Here is an 18,275-nt window from a genome sequence, read left to right as displayed (position 1 = left end):
AAAAGTAAAATTCCGTATAATCACCGCGAATGGTGGGGGGCAGCAATTAAGAAAAAACTTTTTATACGGGGAGGCTTCGCCAAGAGGTCGAAGCCTCTTTCATATACCATTTTTGACAAAAAAGGTACCCCTTTCATATACCTTCGATAGGAAATGGTACCCCTTTTAGATATCTACAGAAGGGCTATTAAATCTCTTTTCTTCTCTTGAATAACCCCTTACGGTGGGTCTGTTCGAGATATTTTGAACGGCTCTTTTAGATACCTAATGGCAGTTTCCCGCCTACTCTGTTGTATACTCCAACACGTGAAATCCCTACCCTTTTTACCTCATGGTAATGAGGTTTTAGTGATCATTCTCGAAGTCACGTGTCTCACTCACTCGAACACTCACTCACTCACTCACTCGATTCTGATATTAAACCGCAATTAATTTATGCATTTAACGGAAAACGTGCTGACAAAAAGGTTATTTAAAACGCATTTAGCACATGTCAATCAAAAACAAATTATTCTCCAACCTCATTCCCAGGGTCTCTCTCTTCCAGGAAACGAGGTTGTTTATTTGCAAAAGAAATTTTCCTAAATGCGAAAGAGGATCAAGGGCTATTACACTTTATTCTGGTGGTAAAAAAAAATTGGCTTTACAGAGCCTGAGAGCACAAGCCATCAATGACCCATTCACGCAACTCCCATGTAGAAAAAACATTCAAAGGGGCAAATGAAGTGAGATTGCGACTTACTGATAGCAGGTACGAGATTCATCCAGTTTCGCTTGCCATGTGACGCGATTTAATAAACATTTCCGCTCATTTCGCGGTACGTTTTGGTTTCTCGTAACTGCATGTCACGTCATCCGTTTTGGTAAAAAAAAATTCCCTCTAGGAAGCCTGAGAGCACAAGCTATCAATGACCCATTCACGCAACTCCTATAAAAAAGGAAACATTCAAAGAGGCAAATAAAGTGAGATTGTGACTTTTACTAAAAGCAGGTATGAGATACATGCAGTTTCGCATGCCATGTGACGTGATTTAGTTTCAGCTCACTGAAAAACAGGAGTTCCACACTGTACGTTTTTGTTTCGCGCCACGTCATCTCGTGTCATGTCATTCTGTTTTTATCTTTTTGAGGCGAGCAGATACACGAAGTGCTCAGGCGCATCCTATCGGCTGTTCAAAAATAACGCTTGTCGCTGCCCGGTACGTATATAATTTAAGTGCTGACAGAAAAGTACTTTAAAACGCAATTCAGTGCATCCCAGACAGTAAAAAACATATTCAAAGGTTACACTTTATTTTGTTGGTGAAAAAATATACGAAGCCAGAGAGCACAAAGCATCAGTGACCCATTGACGCAACTCCCATGAAAAAAAAATTCAAAGACAAATGAAGTGAGACCGTTACATTATTGAACGCTTACCGTATTCACTCGAATAAGCGCCGCTCTCGAATAAGCGCCGCATTAAGGACCAAAAAATTAATAAGCGCCGCCCCCGAATAAGCGCCGCAGGAATTTCGTTTAACTAAAAACAGAACTACAAAGCAACTTTAAAACAAACTTGGACATTTCTTTCCATCAAAAGCGACGTTTTGCAGTTTAAAGTGATTTTACCGCTCGCCCATTAGTTTTTCGATCCAACATTCTTAGAATACGTAGTTCTGTAAATGTTGTAAAGAACAAAGACTTTGCCAGGACAGCTAGCGCTACCTCTCTCATCAGCAAAAGACGAAGACTGACAATCAGAAGATGTTATTTTCAATAACTGTAAAAGATTAGATTTTTGTGGCGTTCAAATTTTAAATAAGCGCCACCCTCGAATTAGCGCCGCATTTGAGGCGCAAAAAAATTATTAAGCACCGCGGTGCTTATTCGAGTAAATACGGTATTTGGAAAAAAAAAAAGGCGAAGGACGGCACTTCATCGAATTACCATGAGGTTGCGCGAAGAGCCTTTGATCTATACCTAGACTCTAAAAAAAGGCACCCCTTTTGGGCGGAGCCTTCCCATATAGTTCACTATAGGGATTACCCCCTTCCCCTGGGATAATCACAGCAAAAGATATGCAAAATCCTCTTATACTCTACGATGAGATATAGAGTGTATCGCATGCTCGGGATTCTATTGCTTACTCATTTTCATAGACTAATACTTACTTTTTAACAAAATACAACGGCATAACTTCAGTGTACATGTTGTACTAGTGCTTCAGAACTAACTAATCGCTTTTGCTTTTTTAAATCTTAACCATTAGAAAAAAATATATAACTAACTTCGGCAGTATTAATTTCAAGCTTCGTCCCGACCCTAAGGCTATTCTTGGCAATGTAAAAATGGTCCAGTGAAAACTTTTCACTTACACTCAAAACCTGAAATATACACAATAGTCCTAAATATGTACGTTTACTGAATTTTGCAATTAACCATGATTATAAATGGGTTCTAGGCTATCTGGTTTACTACGGAACGTCTCTTCTAGGGTTGTTAGTTCCTTGATTTAATTTCATGGCCTTGTATGTAGTGGTTCAAACCTTGATTCAAATGGGCTTTCTCCAAATGGCTCGTCACTATATAAAAGCAAGCAAAACAAGAAAAAAAAGTTTAGACCGTGTTTACAAAAGATATCTCGTTTCCGTTCATTTTAAAAATAGTTTTGTTTTATTTTCGCCATAATCAAATGCAAACTACTTGCTGATTTTAGTTTGGGAAAAAATCACAATTAGTTATATTAAAGGTAAACTGGCATCTACGGGACATGACTGAGCCTGCGTTTTTGGTCAGTTATGTTGTAAGCAGCATGATGTGACAATTTTCGGAGTTCACGCGAATGCTTTTGCTATTGTTTCATTGGGACACAGACAGCCCAATTTCACGTTATGAGCGGTAGTTTCGTGAAAGTACGGTTGGCCAGGCGTTAAATATACATTATAAGGGATAGCTAGAATATTTTCTTAACAATTCCCATACAAACCACGGGAGGATTTACTGTAAGCAACATCTGCACGAACTTGAATTTTTCATTGGGGGAGGGGGGGGGGGGGGGGGGGCTGAGCTCTCGCCACTATTTCCTCGGCACTTCTTTCTGAAGTTTCAGAATCCGACCCCGCAAACCATTACAATATATACTTAACGCTAAGTCAATCGTAGGTCTTACGCGACTACACCGTTCCTATCTTCATAACGTGAGCTTGGGAAGCTTGTGATTGAGATTGCAAAAAATGACTTTTGTTCACCAACTGCAGGAGTTAATGTAATCCTAGCTCCTTGGAATGATCCTTAATGACGAAGGGTACCATCGACATTCCTCCTGATCTAACACCCGCTTTCAGCGTTACGTGCATAGCGGCTTTCTATCGACATCCATCTTTCGACGTGCCAAACAAACAAGAAGGATCGAAATCCGTCTATCACAGCCCATTAGCATGACGTTCTGAACTTGTGTGCTCATTTGCATGAAACCAACACCGGTATGCATCAGTTTTGATTGGCTCATTTCAAACAGCACGTCGCGATCCCTCGAAATATGGATGTAGAAAGATAGTTATGCATGTAACACTGAAAGCGGATGTAAGGCACAAGAAACGCAAAAAGAAGCCGTCTTTATGTGGCTCACGAGAAAAGGGAAGCTTTTTATCAGCATGGCACACATAAATTTAATATTTTTATCCCAAATAATGTTTCAAGTTTCATATATTTTCTTAATAGGTTATTCCATTGTGTGATCGGTTCACCCAATAAATAAGTCTAAATAGTCTACACATCATTCACGAAATGAATAAATCCTCTAAAATGCTCACTTCCGGAATAATCTCTCTAAAATCTTGCATTTACCATTTATGTTTGCAGGGTCCCTAGCCTATTGATATCAGCAGCCTTTTCTACTGACTGGACTAACATGAATAAATAAAGGTTTCGTTCAATCATTGTCACGTAGCTCGAACTTAATACTCAAATTTGGACGCAAGTGAACGCAAGCTGATATTTAGTACGTTATAATTAACACGCAGGAAATAATCCTGCCTGAAACATTGAAGTGGTGGCTTAAAGCTTGCTTACGGCGTACGTATACTTGCGACCAGACTACGGGTTCTTTTGGCAATAAAATGCATTGTTCATCGTCCAAAATGTATGTCAATTTTCGACGCGTCTGTATTTGGTCACGGCCAAAACGAAAACACTTCTGAGTAGAACATATCTGCAATGAGACACTACTGACCTGATAATCGTCATTGCCATAGTACTGATCATCATAGTACTCATCTACCTGATAATCGGCGCTATAGTCCTGTTCGACATAAACGTCGTTGTCATCAAGGCCATAATCTGGCTCATGATCTCGATAATCATAGTAATCATCTTCCTGGTAATTGGCGGCATCATTCACATCGACATAAACACCGTTGTCATCATAGCCAAGGTCTGGCTCATGATCTTGTACATCATGGTAATCATCTTCCTGGTCATTGGCGGCATCATTGTCATCGACATAAACATCGTTGTCATCATAGCCAAAGTCTGGCTCATGATCTTGTACATCATGGTAATCATCTTCCTGGAAATTGGCGGCATCATTCTCATCGACATAAACATCGTTGTCATCATAGCCAAAGTCTGGCTCATGATCTTGTTCATCATGGTAATCATCTTCCTGGTAATTGGCGGCATCATTCTCATCGAAATAAACATCGTTGTCATCATAGCCAAAGTCTGGCTCATGATCTTGTTCATCATGGTAATCATCTTCCTGGTAATTGGCGGCATCATTCTCATCGACATAAACATCGTTGTCATCATAGCCAAAGTCTGGCTCATGATCTTGTTCATCATGGTAATCATCTTCCTGGAAATTGGCGGCATCATTCTCATCGACATAAACATCGTTGTCATCATAGCCAAAGTCTGGCTCATGATCTTGTTCATCATGGTAATCATCTTCCTGGTAATTGGCGGCATCATTCTCATCGACATAAACATCGTTGTCATCATAGCCAAAGTCTGGCTCATGATCTTGTTCATCATGGTAATCATCTTCCTGGAAATTGGCGGCATCATTCTCATCGACATAAACATCGTTGTCATCATAGCCAAAGTCTGGCTCATGATCTTGTTCATCAAAGTAGTCATCATAGTAGCCTTTCGATGAACGAACAAAATAAGGCTTCTCTACCTTAGCTGGCAATGGTACACCTTTCTCATCCTGAAACGGCATAACAGAAAACCGACCTGCTAGTTATTTGGAGTAGGGCAGAATAATTAAGGGATATCGTAACAAATATAACATGAACTTCGTCAAAATACACTTTTTGACTTTATCTTTGAAAAAGAGACGGAGCTATAATAGGAAAACTCGCGTATGTGTTTTTCACGACCTTATCAAGGAGAATGTGCCAAGTTTTTAGCCCTTATAGGCTGCATATTATACTGAGGAGTCTGTAAAATCAAAACGTGAACTGACAAGAGACTGATAATATTTCAATCGTATTAATCTGAAACAGTGCATAGTACATGTAACTGGTAAATATGGTGAAGACATGTTCAAAATCAGAGATAGAAAATGCGCACAGCGAGATTTCGCGTCATGCTCTACATACGAATTAGATAACTTTTATCAGTAATAAGTTGGCAGAGTTTGTTTATCTGCAGCCGAGCTACAGTGTCCGTCATCCGTATTATAGAAGTTCCCTTAAAGTAGAGTTTATTTTGTTGTTGAAAATATATCATAATATTGTTGGGAACCGGCGAACTATCCTTACTAGTGAGATGTCCATGCAGAAAGGTTCAAGCCCATGATTCTGCTTGAAAAAAGTACCGTCCGGTAGTCCGGGACAAGTAGATTTCTCTGTCGAGCATTAACTACTTTTTTATGCTCAACTTCCCTATAAGCAAGGCACTTAACTGCCCCCTCCCCCTCCCCCCATACCAGTCTAATTTTGAGAGTTCTTTGCTTGACTTGAAGTTATATTTCAAGCCCAGTAAAACCAAGTGAGGATAGTCGAGAAAGTCAATTCCAGTGACCCGTGCTAATCTGCCAAAATCTATCTGTGAGATCTTGCATTGTTGAAGGGAAGATAAGATTGTCATGCATCTTTTGGTTGTTAGTGGGTAGAGCAAAGAGAGTACGTTTGTTGGCGCTGCTATCGGTTCACCGCGAAACAAGTCTTAGTTACGAACACAAAACTTGCATGGTCATGACGAAATCCCTAATCAGGTCTCATTGAAAACCATGCATAGCTTGTCATAGTTTGAAGTTGGAAGAGCCGAATTGACGGAGTAATTCACGAACAAAATAAAGGATTGTATTGGAAATACTTGGTGACGATTAACATGTTTTAAGACAAGGGAACTTTTCGATGTATGGAGGAGCGTACCACCTTTTCAGACACAATAAAAATGTTAATGGCGTAACTAAAAGGAACTGTTCCAGCACAGCCTGGCTGGTATCAACTAAAGCAGAGTTGGCTATCATAAACGTTGATAGTGCTTTCTATGAGCCAGCTCGATCGTCTTTTCATGATTAAAATGAAAAAACCGTTGTCACCTTGACTGATTATATCGAGCATGAATGAAAGGAAACTAACTAATGTGTAGTACTAGTTGTGAAATTAGTTATCTTGGGAAGGGCATGAAGAGGTAAAATGAGAATTGGGATTTGGGCATATTTTCACTGGAAAATGAGATTTGGGTCACTGGGACTGGGAATCACAAACAAATAAACCATTAAATTGGGACTGGGATTTGAAAATCGAGAAAACAATAGGCTGGAAAATGGGATTTGGGCAAACTTTGCACTGGGAAATGGGATTTTAAACCCTCCCTCCCAATAGAGGGTCTTCCTCCAAGACCCTTTATTGGATATGGTTTCACAATATACCTTAAGTTTAGACAAAAAGGATACTTATACTCACATGATAATCGGTGGTAATAGTCACACGTTGGGTTCTTTTGCAAGCTTTTGATACCACGTTGACTTCCTTCTCGCCCATCTTAACGTTTGTGAGGCTGAGGTGCTTCAGCTTTGGGTTCTTAGGCAGATGCTGGACCAGAGCGCAGACTCCTCGGTTTAGTGGATTGGACCCTACAGAAAGCATTCTAAGATTTTGAAGGTACTTTAGCGAGCTAGCAACTGCTGTAGCCTCATCGCTACCCATCTTTGTGTCAGTTATGTAAAGGTCAGTCAGGCAAGGTGTGTTGTGAAGATAATCTGTAATCAAGGTGACTGAACTTCCCAGCGCGTTGTGTGATATATCGAGCACTTCTAACTTCGGGAGACCTCCTAGGCTGTAAGAAAGGGCTATTGCTCCTTCTTCATCCATTTGTGTTTGACTCAACTCCAAATGGGTGAGACCAGAAATGCTGTACAAGTTATCAGCCAACACCGTGATTGATGGGCCCAGATTATTCCGGGAAACGGAAAGTACTTTCAACTGAGGAACATGAACCAAGGAATTGGCAAGGTCTGAGAATGCTTGTTCTTCCATGAGGACATCGGTTAACTCCAAACTTGTCAGGTGATGCACATGTTGAAGATTCTCTGCCAAGAGGCTAACGCCACTACCCAATGGGTTTTCAGATAAGAATAGCTCTTGCAAGTTACTAGCTTGATGAAGGGCTGTTATCACACAAACCAATGATTGTGCGGTCAAGCCTATTCTGTGAAGTCTTAAGCGTTGAAGACATTCTGTAATGTTCATTCCTCCCACCAAAAGCTCTATCTCTTGAGGCTCAGAGGATTCCTGAAAACTGCGTAAAGTAATCTCTTCTGGACTGTCAACCAGAGGCATAACATTGGAAATAGCACCAACGAACTCTTCATCTTCTAGTTCGTCAATGTCAATCTTCTTTGCCAGTGAAAAACAATGTTGAAGAGTTTGGCATCTCATTTCCGTAGCGATTTCATCGCCTTGTAGCTGATTGTGCGGAATCTGAGAAAGAACTTTTGGCGTTGGTAACGCAAGCTCATTTAGTGTGCCGACATCAATACCAGCAATGCGAGAAAAGTGAAGGTACATCTTATCTTCTTTCTTCTTCAGAAACAAAGAGGTCAATACTTGAAAGTTAGACTGCTTTCTCACGAAATCTGAGGCCTTTCCTTCTCCTGAAGTAGTTACGATAATTGCATTTAAATCGTCCATGATCGACGCCATGTAATCGCATTTTTCTTGCGAAACACGTCGGCGAAAATGGAAGAAAACGTAGTTCGGTAGAACTTTAGATTTGACAACATGGTCATTGGCTGTAAGATGCAGCAACGTGTCTGGTACTACTAAAACGCCAGTTACAGATTTCAACAGAACCGGGTAGACCTCTGCTTTTGCCGACACTGGTGTTGCAATAAAGCATTCCAAATTTAATTCAAGCAACTTATTGTCATCGTTTGGCAAATCCTCCAAGTAAAGGGTTTTGCTGATGTGGTGTCCGGACAGATTCTGTGATCTCAATGATTCCAGATGCTGTAGAACTGCACTCGAACCTTCCAATGACCATTCAGACACGAATTTCAGGACTTCAACCATGGCTACAGCTTTGTCAGTTGAATCAATGGCAGGCATACATGAGAGGTTGTCGCTGGAGGAAGGGATTAACTTTTGGATGACAAACCATGCTGCCAGGAACTCTTGAATAGATTTGTGTAGGAAAGCAGCAACCTTCTTCGGTCTCACACTGAAGAGCTTCACAATCTGAATTACTCCAACACGGATCAGTCTGCTATTCACAAGTTGATCTGGAAGATGTTCAAAGTCAAACTCTAGTGTGTTTTCTAATAGAGCGTTAAATGCAAGTTCTCCAAGTTGGGCAAGTTCGGCGTTGTAGCTCTCGATACTGCTCACGGTTGTTCCATCTGTGTCTTTTGCAGACATGTGATTACAAAGTGCAAGAATAAAGTCACTGTAAAGATACACTTTCGACTCTGGTAGCCCTTCCCGATCTTTCTCCTTCCAGACTAAACACAGCATAAGTAGAAGAAGAGGTATTTCTGCAATCTCCTCCAGTTTATGTTTCTTGATGTAACCAAGAAACATTTCAACTTCTTGTTGGTCATCTAGAAACTTCATTGAAAACTCTTTGATTTGGGGTGAATCAAATCCTTTGATCTGAAACTGAACGTTGCTGAATCGTTTTACTTCATCTTCTCTTATTGGACGCGTTGTCAAGATAACAACGCACTCCCTCAGCTCGCTGCCCTTCCAGATGTCAAAAATAGGTGACGTCATTCCTGTACTGTACTCGTCAAAACCATCCAAAACCAGCAAAATTTTTTCTTTGTGCTGGAGAATATAGGTATGGAGACTGTCAACCAATTCTTGGTCTTCAACAGGAAAGAGCTTGGCAGCTTTTAGCGTTTGGTAGAACGTTTCGCTGTCGCAGACATTTCGCAACGGGATCATAAGTAGTAGGTCAAACTTCTTTAGGATCTCCTTTTTGCCTCTTGCCCAGTCGATGGATATCTTCTGTGCAAAGGTGGACTTTCCTATTCCTGGTCTACCGTAGACAAGAATTCTGTTCGGATTAGGCTTGCTTGTTTTCCCTTTCAAAATGTCGGAATAGTCCGGGAGTTTGTCTTTCCTTACTCCACTAGGCCTCTTGTCATCTCTTAGCCAGCATAACTGCGTGTAAATTTGGTCGATGTGTACAGTGTTATCGGGGTCCCACGGAGTGATTTTGACCTGGCTCATGTTGTTGTAAAGTGCACACAGACGATCTGAAAAATCTAATAAGGTATTCTAATAAATTCATTTTTTTAGCGTTACAGAAATAAACGCCTGTGAGACAACAAAGCGAATCTTATGAAGAGGTTCAATTAACATAATAAAATAGGTAGTTGGACGAAAGAAACATATCTACCAAAAATGGATCTTCAATGAAATTATCTCTAAAATGAGAAAAAAGGACAAAGAAAAACATTTAAAAGTTCACACACAAAATCAGAAAAAGAGAGAACTAGTAAAGAGCATAAGGAGGCTAACAGGGAATTCAAGAGAAGTGCGAGAAAGACAAGAGGGAGTACATTGACAATTTAGCTCGATAGGCACAGTCAGCAGCAGTAAGCCGAACATGAAGAAACTGTATGAAGCAACAACGCAATTGATTAGAAGGTTCAAAGCAACCACAAAATCATAGATGCAATCAGACGCCTATAAAAACAACTGAAGATTAGAGTGTCCGTTGCTCACAACAGTTCCATCAGCTTCTTGATATACCTTCGCAAAGCAGGGCCAGACATTCCTGCAGAAGTGCTGAAAGGTGATATTTTCACCTCAGTTAACCTGACCTTCCATGGCCTCCTGATCAAGACCTGACATAAGGAACGTATAGCAACTGAGTTAACCTGTTCCAGGCGGTCGGTAAGTTGGGAAGCGCGAAGAACGGTTAGTAGAAATTATGGCGAGGGGCTTGGTATTCCCTCTGATTGGTCAATGGTGCCGAGAAATGCGATTTATGGCAAAGGCAAAAGATCTGTCGTCAAGTCACGAGACAGTTCAAAACAAGAATTCCTCGCAAGACGATTGCTTTTGTGAAGAACAGAACAATTTCTTGTCAATCTTATCACTGGAAAACGTCCGACTGACTTATACTTTTTACAACTATTTCAAGAGCTTGGGCAAGAAATACAGGAGAACCATTTTTTGTTGTCGACAGCAGGGAAACTACAAAGTCGATTATCTTTGAGCGTATTAGAGATGCCGCAGATGATCTGCTGCGCGAGCCACAGTCAGGCAGGATTTAGAACATCAAGCTCAACCTCTGACTAAAATAGCTACACTTGGTATTATTGTCGGACAGCAGCTTGAGTGGAGGACACAACTGATTGTTAGCTTAATAGATAACGAGGAGGTGTTCGAAAGCCCGGAGGAAGTTTCTAGTGGGAGCTCACGGTAAACTACGGAATACCAACTAAAGGCAGATTATACCTTTACTGAAGAACACACACGATGATACAACTTGCCGAAGACTTCATGAGGTGGTATTAAGGAAAACGTAACATAAATACTGGGGTCAAATCAGGTTGTTTACTGTCACCGTTCCTCGTCCTGCTTGTTATTGACTGCAAGTCAATGATGGAAGCATGAGTAACGGATGCAGTGGACGCATAAAAACAGCTTGAAGTTCTGGACTACGCCGACGACTTGGCACTATTGGCTGACACAGACACTCAAATGCAACCAAAAACGTATTCGAGCCATTTCATCCATAGTGGGAATTAACACTGACAATACTTCCAATAATACAGGGATTATGAGCGTGAACGACGAATCCTACCAAATCATTACGTACATCTTGGTTACCAGGAGTTTTGTGACGCGGCTCATCGTTTGAATCGGCAAATTTGTCAAACGATTTGTAAGGCGCGCCCTCAGTCGTGACACCGAGGTATAACGCGAGTTATACCTGTTCACTCTTAAGAGATGTTTGGCTTTATATTTGCCTTATTCAGTATCTGCTACAACGAGTTTGTGAGCGAAATTAAGCCATATATTTACACCGGCTTCAAACCACGTGGTGGACGTGTCCGCAATTTTGAACTTCAAGCTGTTTATCTCTCATCTCTTCTTTCTGTGTTATAGACGATGAATGACAAGGTAGGGATCGACTTTTTGGAATAGGCAAACCGTTCTGGACCCCTGTCGCCAGCGGAATTTAAGGCTTATAGATGGTGCCAAACGCGACAAGTGAAAGGGTCTATTGACCAAGTATATTAGGGATTTCGAATGTGCTGAATTTGAGCGATGCTTAACCCGGCACAGAGGTTAACTTAAAAGATAACCCAAACATTACAGGGAAAATTGATAAATTCCTTCAACCGAAGACAATTGTCAGTGATGAGGGGACATATGATTAAACCTTCAAGTCACTCTTAGAAGAATTCAGCTTAAGGAGGCAAACAGCTTAAGGAGGCAAGTCCATGGGATAGACTTGACAGAATACTGTTCGTTTTTGTTTGCCTTGGAATCCAGAGGTTCATTGCGGATTTTCTTATGGAATGCCTTTTATCGAAGCTGTGAAAGGCGCGCTAACCTAATAGTTAGTACGTTAGACTCCAGTGTGAGCGGTTCGGGTCGAGTTCCGCCGGTTTAATTATGCTTTGTTTGAGGCAAGACATTTTACACTCACAAGGCCTCTCTTCCCGTCAAGAGTATAAGCAGGGCAATCTTTCCTACTACGGTAGAATATAAGAAAGCGAAACAAACGAAGGCAGATATGTTTGAAAGAAAACTACAACAAGTGATATTCTACAGAGAAGGAGCATAGTTAGTAGTCAATTCGACTAGCCAAGAGTTTGGCTCATTCGGCCTTGAGACGAAAGGTGATAATATATACACAATAAAAAACATGCGGCTAACATTTCTCCCTTGCATATTTCTATGGAGGGCATTTTCCTTCTATTGCTTATGGAAGTTCTTTGTAGTGTTGCTCTTTCTTAGGGTCCCTGCACTCAGTATTTATACTATTGATGGTTGAGTGATAACAAGGTATCACTCGATACAGCTATGTAAAGGTTAGTTTTGACTGCCTCAAATGATGCGTTAAGGGGGGGCACTCCTTGGCTACCAATTTGTCGTAAAGGAAAGTTTTTATCCATCCATTGGAAACCGGACCTTACACAGATAAGCTTTTTGCACCGGTTTGTTCCATTGAAGAGTCCTTCAAGAGCAAGGCAATATTTGACAAATTAAGTGACCAAAAAAACCTTCGGCCTATATATATAGGTTATATATCTGAAAATTAAAAGCAGCAACGATTGATAAAGATCGTCCACATGCTTAATGTGACGTTCTTTTTTTATGAAATTAGGCTGCATTTAATTTTTATAAAAGTTATAACGTAATAATCACCCGTATTTTCAGACTTTCTTCAGTAACGTTCTTTTTCACCTGTGCGAGAAGGTGAAACGTTCGATGGACTATAATTTAGACTCATATAACGAGTGTTAATCCTTTAGTCTGGATTTCCGAGAACATGCCTAAAGATTGAAAGACTGGATTGATCGTAAGGCCTGCCAAAAAAGTAGACTTATCTGATTGTAACAACTGGAGGGGTGTAACACTCCAGAGTCTCACAAGCAAAGTGAGCGGCAAGATCATACTAGGGCTGGAGATCATTTTGCTACCCTGGAGAAGGACATTCGTAAAGAGCAAGCTGGCTTCCGTAAAGGGAGATCCTGCAGTGATCACATCTTTACTCTCAGGCAGACCTTTGAGAAGGCGAAGGAATGGAACAGCAGTCTATGCCAATTTCATAGACTTTGAAAACGCATTCGATAACATCCACAGGAAAACGCTATGGTGCATCCTTTGACACTACGGAATACCATCCAAGGTAGTGAATATCATCAGGATGCTTAACCACGACTGCCAAGGCCAGGTCATCTGTGAAAACCAGGTGACAGAACCATTTAACATTCAAACGGGCGTAAAGCAAGGGTGCATACTCTCTCTGTTCCTATTCTCTTTCTGTATCGACTGGGTCATGAAGAACGCTACACAAGATCAAAGAGGCATTCGATGGACTCTCTTTGATGTGCTCAGCGACCTTGATTTCGCAGATGACATCTGCCTCTTAGCCCACCGCCACACAGGATGCAAGCCATGACCGAAGGTCTGGCATTTACAGCTGCTTTGCTTAGTCTTAAGATCAGCACAAAGAAAATCAAACACATGAGAATGAATCACCGCTCAGATTCACCGATCACCCTGCATGGGAAGATAGTTGAAAAAGGCAACGAGTTTACGTACCTTGGCTCACCACTGATGGAGACTCAGACTCAGAGATTGAAGCAAGGATCTCCAAGGCAGGGCAAGCATTTGCCTTCCTCAAAAACATCTGGAAAAGTAAGAAGATCAGCCTAAAGACTAAACTCCGCTTCTTTAAGAGTAACGTCCTCACCACGTTGCTGTATGGGTGCAAGTCATGGAAGACCACAAAAGCCATCTGCCACAAACTGGACACATTCCAAAATCGGTGTCTTCGTCGCATTATGAACATCTTCTTTCCTAACATTATTTCGAACGCCGAGCTACGCCGGGAACCTCAACTAACAACATCAGCTCAGAGGTGAAGAAGAGAAGGTGGCGCTGGATCGGTTATTTCCTCAGGATTGATCGAACATCAATTTCCAGAGTTGCTATGCACTGGACTCCATCTGGAAAGAGAGCAAAAGGACGACCAAAAAAAAAACCTGGCGACGGACAGTTGAGAAAGAGTTGCAGGCAAACGGAGTCAGCTGGGGAGAGCTGAGGAAGAGAGCAAAGAACAGGCAGCAGTGGCGGTCTCTGGTATCGGCCTCATATGCCCAAGGGCACGAAGAGGATTGAGTGACTGAGTGAGTAATCCTTTAGTTAGAAATTGTAAAGACTGGCAAATATCAAAAGAACAGTATCACGTCAATATAAATTTATTAAGTACTAACCTTTAACATTAACTTCTTCGACTGAGTGTGCCCCTGGGTGCACCAAAGTATCCAGTTTTTTATCCATCTCGTCCAATTTCCCTTCGATTTCGCCGAGCTTTTCCATGACAATTTCTTCATTTTCCTTCCATTGTTTAAGGAGCCCTTGGTAGTGTTGCTCTTTCTCAGGGTCCATGCACTCAGTCCTTAGATTATCAATGATGGCCCGATAACTAGGTCCACCAAGTCTTATCAGCGGCTCCTTGATGCTCACCCAGTAGCTATTGAATGTTACGTCATCGACAGAAGCTCCGTTGGTATGAGCGTACACTTTGTTCCTGAGAACCCTGATACGAAAAATATCTGCCTCTTCTGTCAAATCTGTTGGAAGTGGAGGATTGTTCCAAACAGTTGATGCTGGAGGAGACAGACCACAAATATTCCTAAGAAGGAGTACAAGAAGGGTGATGTCAAACTCCGCTGATGACACTGTAGGCGACATTAGTTGTCCCCATTGTGTCAATTGGAGGACTTTCTTCTTCTTTAGGGACGTTAATGTAGCAAGCACTGTGGGAGATGCAAAAAATGTGTGCAGGTTTCCTGCTGGGTACATTTTGTCAAATTTATCCCTCAATACTTGTGTCCCGACATCCACCAAAAGGCGACATAACCGCGCGTAATTGGTTGTCTCTTTCGTTGAGGTAAATGTTGACGCCATGACGAGGAAGCCAATAAAATCCTACAACAGTTAAAAAAGAGCAGTTTTAAAATTAAAATTTTTATAGTTTTTCTTAGTGCGGTGCCGTGAAAAATTATAAACTCCAAAGAGGTTTGGTGTGTTTTAAGACGCTTTGGAACATAAACGTTACTATAGCTTTTATCGTGTAACAAATGACGTAGAAAAGTGAACGCAATATAATGAGAGGTGCAAAGTCACCCAATCTCCGCATATTTGTCGGGGAATATTGTGTCACATGACACCTTTTGACAATAAGTGGCTGGACGTTTTCGTTCTTTGACGAATATAAATATTACAACAAAGTGTGCATTCTGACATGAAAATAGATGAATTGCATACCCAGACAGCAGTAATAAATGATTTTGAATTTGCTGGCTTAACCCTATTCAGACCAGGCTTTTTTTGGATCTTTTTTGACCGGGGGGGGGGGGGGGGGAGGGCGGCGGTTCCGCCTCTGTAACTTCCAATTATTGCTTAAAAGCAATCACAATAAAACTTAGTGGATATCATAGTTAGTAGAGGATATATAGTATGTCCGAAAATCTATCTTTTGGTATACGTCACGTGGGATGATGACGTCACATCACGTGGTAATTACGTTATAACTTCAAAACAGCCGCCATCTTGGATTTCAAAATGTTTCAAAAACGTCAGAAAACCGCCAAAAAATTCTGCAAAGTATTCAACATAAAAAACTGTGCTTACATTTTAATTTTTATTTATAGAAACACGAAATTTCAAAATTTGAGAAAACATGCCTGTCAAAATACCGTTGCCATGGTGACGAGAAGTTCCTGACACAACTACATATCCTGCCAAATTATTTCCAGATGAATTTTATATAAACTCGCAAAGTTTGGCAGCGTTTGAAAAAGATATAAGCGTCCAAAGTTAGCGCGGGCAGTTTCGCTCCCGCCCGATCTGGATAGAGTTAAAGGTAACTGATCTTAATTACAACGTCAATTATGTCACTCCGACTTTCATGCATCGTAGGATTTTTAAGCGATAACTTTCACCTCTGGAAAGCGTATCTATTGCTTTTACTAAAACCTTTTAGTGGAGAATTGTTTCTTCATTGTGACTATAATATTAATGACTATAATATTTCCCCAAAATTCTATAAGGAAATGTTACATTGGTGGTCAGATTTTTGTTGTAAGTTTGACCTTGTAAGTCCACGCCAAACAATCATCTGGAACAATTATAATATAAGAGTAAACGGTAAACCTATTTTTTATAATATTATAATAGCGCAAACATTGTTCTTTTATGCGACTTAAAATTTGATTTGAATAACACAGAGTCCTTTAACCTTGCAAAACAAAATGGTTTAAGAGATTCCAACCTTCTGACCTGACTGGTGTTCGTTGCGCTGAATCAAGTCATTTAAGAATTTGAAGCCGCGAAGTTAATAGAAATCATGTCAGATCACTGCAATTTAAAATCGGTGACAGACTTTTCGATCCAGCACTTAGTAAGTCTAGGGATTTCTATGGTCTGCTTATATATATCCTGAGTCCAGAGGCTTCATAAAGTTGAAATCAATATTTTCTATTGATGACGATGAAGCAAAAAAGGCTTTCTCATTAATAAGGTCCTGTATCTCATATGTGCTAACATATATGTGCAATGTTTCAAGTTTAAAATTCTGAATGACATTTTATTCACAAATTCCCGATTAGCTAAGATAGGTCTAATACAAAGTGATCTTTGCTCTTTTTGGAATACATGTCCGGAAACAATTGATCACTTATTCTTTTACTGTGTTTATTCACGTGCATTTTGGGAAGAATTTGAATCTTATTGGATCGCTATTGCCAAAGAACAAAGGAAACTCGAGTTGAAGAAAATTTTAATCGGTGTCACAAATACTAAATGTCCTCTATTTAACTATGTAATTGTTTTAGGTAAGCTACATTTATGGAGCTGCCGTAGGAATAGTAGTCTTCCTTCTTTCTCTTCCTATAAGAATTAAGTTTAAAGAAACTATGAAACTAAATGTTACATTGCTTCTCTGAGGTACAATTATGTAAAGGTGCTTAAGGCTAAGTGGAAACCTTTTGCGAATTGTAATTTGCTAGGTACATAGGTGTGTAACCGGAAACCGATGTTAACTGACTAAAAGTAGTGTAAAAATTGTTGCCTTTAGAAGTATTGTACAGTAAGTAGTGTAAGTAGTATAAGTAGTGTATTGTAAGCAGTATTGTAAGTAGTGTACGTTTTGGTTTTGCAAGTAGTGGCCTTTGTGTTGCAATAAAATAATTAAAAAAACATACCTGCATTCTTGAAGTTTGAAATAGCAAGCTGGGGGGGGGGGAGTGTAGGTAAATGTAGGGAGAGGTTTTAATCCATCCCTCCCCTCCCAACCAAAAAGTAATTGTTATAGCATGGAGCTCTAATGGCTACCAAATAAGAATACGTGAAATGTATTCCAATTCAGCTACATCTTGTTTTTAAGAAGAAGAAGAGGAGGTAGGACGAGGAGGAGGACAGGGAGGAGGAGGAGGGGGAGGACAGGAAAAGAAGAAGAAAAAGAACGAGAAGGAGAAGGAGGAGGAGGAGGGGGAGGACAGGAAAAGAAAAAGAAAGAGAAGGAGGAGGAGGAGGAGGAGGAGGAGGAGGGGGAGGACAGGAAAAGAAAAAGAAAGAGAAGGAGGAGGAGGCGGAGGGGGAGGATAGGAAAAGAAGAAGATAGGGAAGGAGGAGGAGGAGGAGGAGGAGGAGGACGGGGAGGACAGGAAAAGAAGAAGAAAAAGAAGGAGGAGGAGAAGGAGGAGAAGGAGGGGGAGGAGGACAGGAAAAGAAGAAGAAAAGAAGGAGGAGGAGAAGGAGGAGGAGAAGGGGGAGGACAGGAAAAGAAGAAGAAAAAGAAGGAGGAGGAGAAGGAGGAGGAGGAGGGGGAGGACAGGAAAAGAAAAAGAAAGAGAAGGAGGAGAAGGAGGAGGAGGAGGGGGAGGACAGGAAAAGAAAAAGAAAGAGAAGGAGGAGAAGGAGGAGAAGGAGGAGGAGGAGGGGGAGGACAGGAAAAGAAAAAGAAAGAGAAGGAGGAGGAGGAGGGGGAGGATAGAAAAAGAAGAAGAAAGAGAAGGAGGAGGAGGAGGAGGAGGAGGAGGAGGGGGAGGATAGGAAAAGAAGAAGAAAGAGAAGGAGGAG

The 18,275-nt window shown here is 40.9% G+C and overlaps 2 protein-coding genes across 2 annotated transcripts in view; both read right to left on the bottom strand.

Moving 5' to 3' along the window:
* Positions 1–1,274: 1,274 nt before the first annotated feature.
* LOC144642887 (NLR family CARD domain-containing protein 4-like) lies at positions 1,275–9,802 on the bottom strand. The gene is made up of 3 exons (XM_078501986.1): positions 6,903–9,802; positions 4,214–5,194; positions 1,275–2,564 (listed from the first exon to the last, which is right to left on the bottom strand). Exons 1-3 carry the CDS (start codon positions 9,669–9,671, stop codon positions 2,562–2,564), a joined length of 3,753 nt encoding a protein of 1,250 aa, XP_078358112.1. The 5' UTR covers positions 9,672–9,802; the 3' UTR covers positions 1,275–2,561.
* A 5,078-nt stretch (positions 9,803–14,880) lies between these two features.
* Positions 14,881–18,275, bottom strand: part of LOC144642897 (uncharacterized) — a 112,333-nt gene continuing 108,938 nt past the window's right edge. The window contains exon 25 of the mRNA XM_078501999.1: positions 14,881–15,122. Coding sequence (XP_078358125.1) covers positions 15,007–15,122 — 116 coding nt within the window. The 3' untranslated portion in view covers positions 14,881–15,006. The remainder of the gene's footprint in view (positions 15,123–18,275) is intronic.

Source organism: Oculina patagonica, chromosome 2 (genome assembly GCF_052425735.1).
Source record: "Oculina patagonica isolate OP01 chromosome 2, crgOcupat, whole genome shotgun sequence".
NCBI lineage: Eukaryota > Metazoa > Cnidaria > Anthozoa > Scleractinia > Oculinidae > Oculina > Oculina patagonica.
This window is presented reverse-complemented; position numbering and strand designations above follow the sequence as displayed.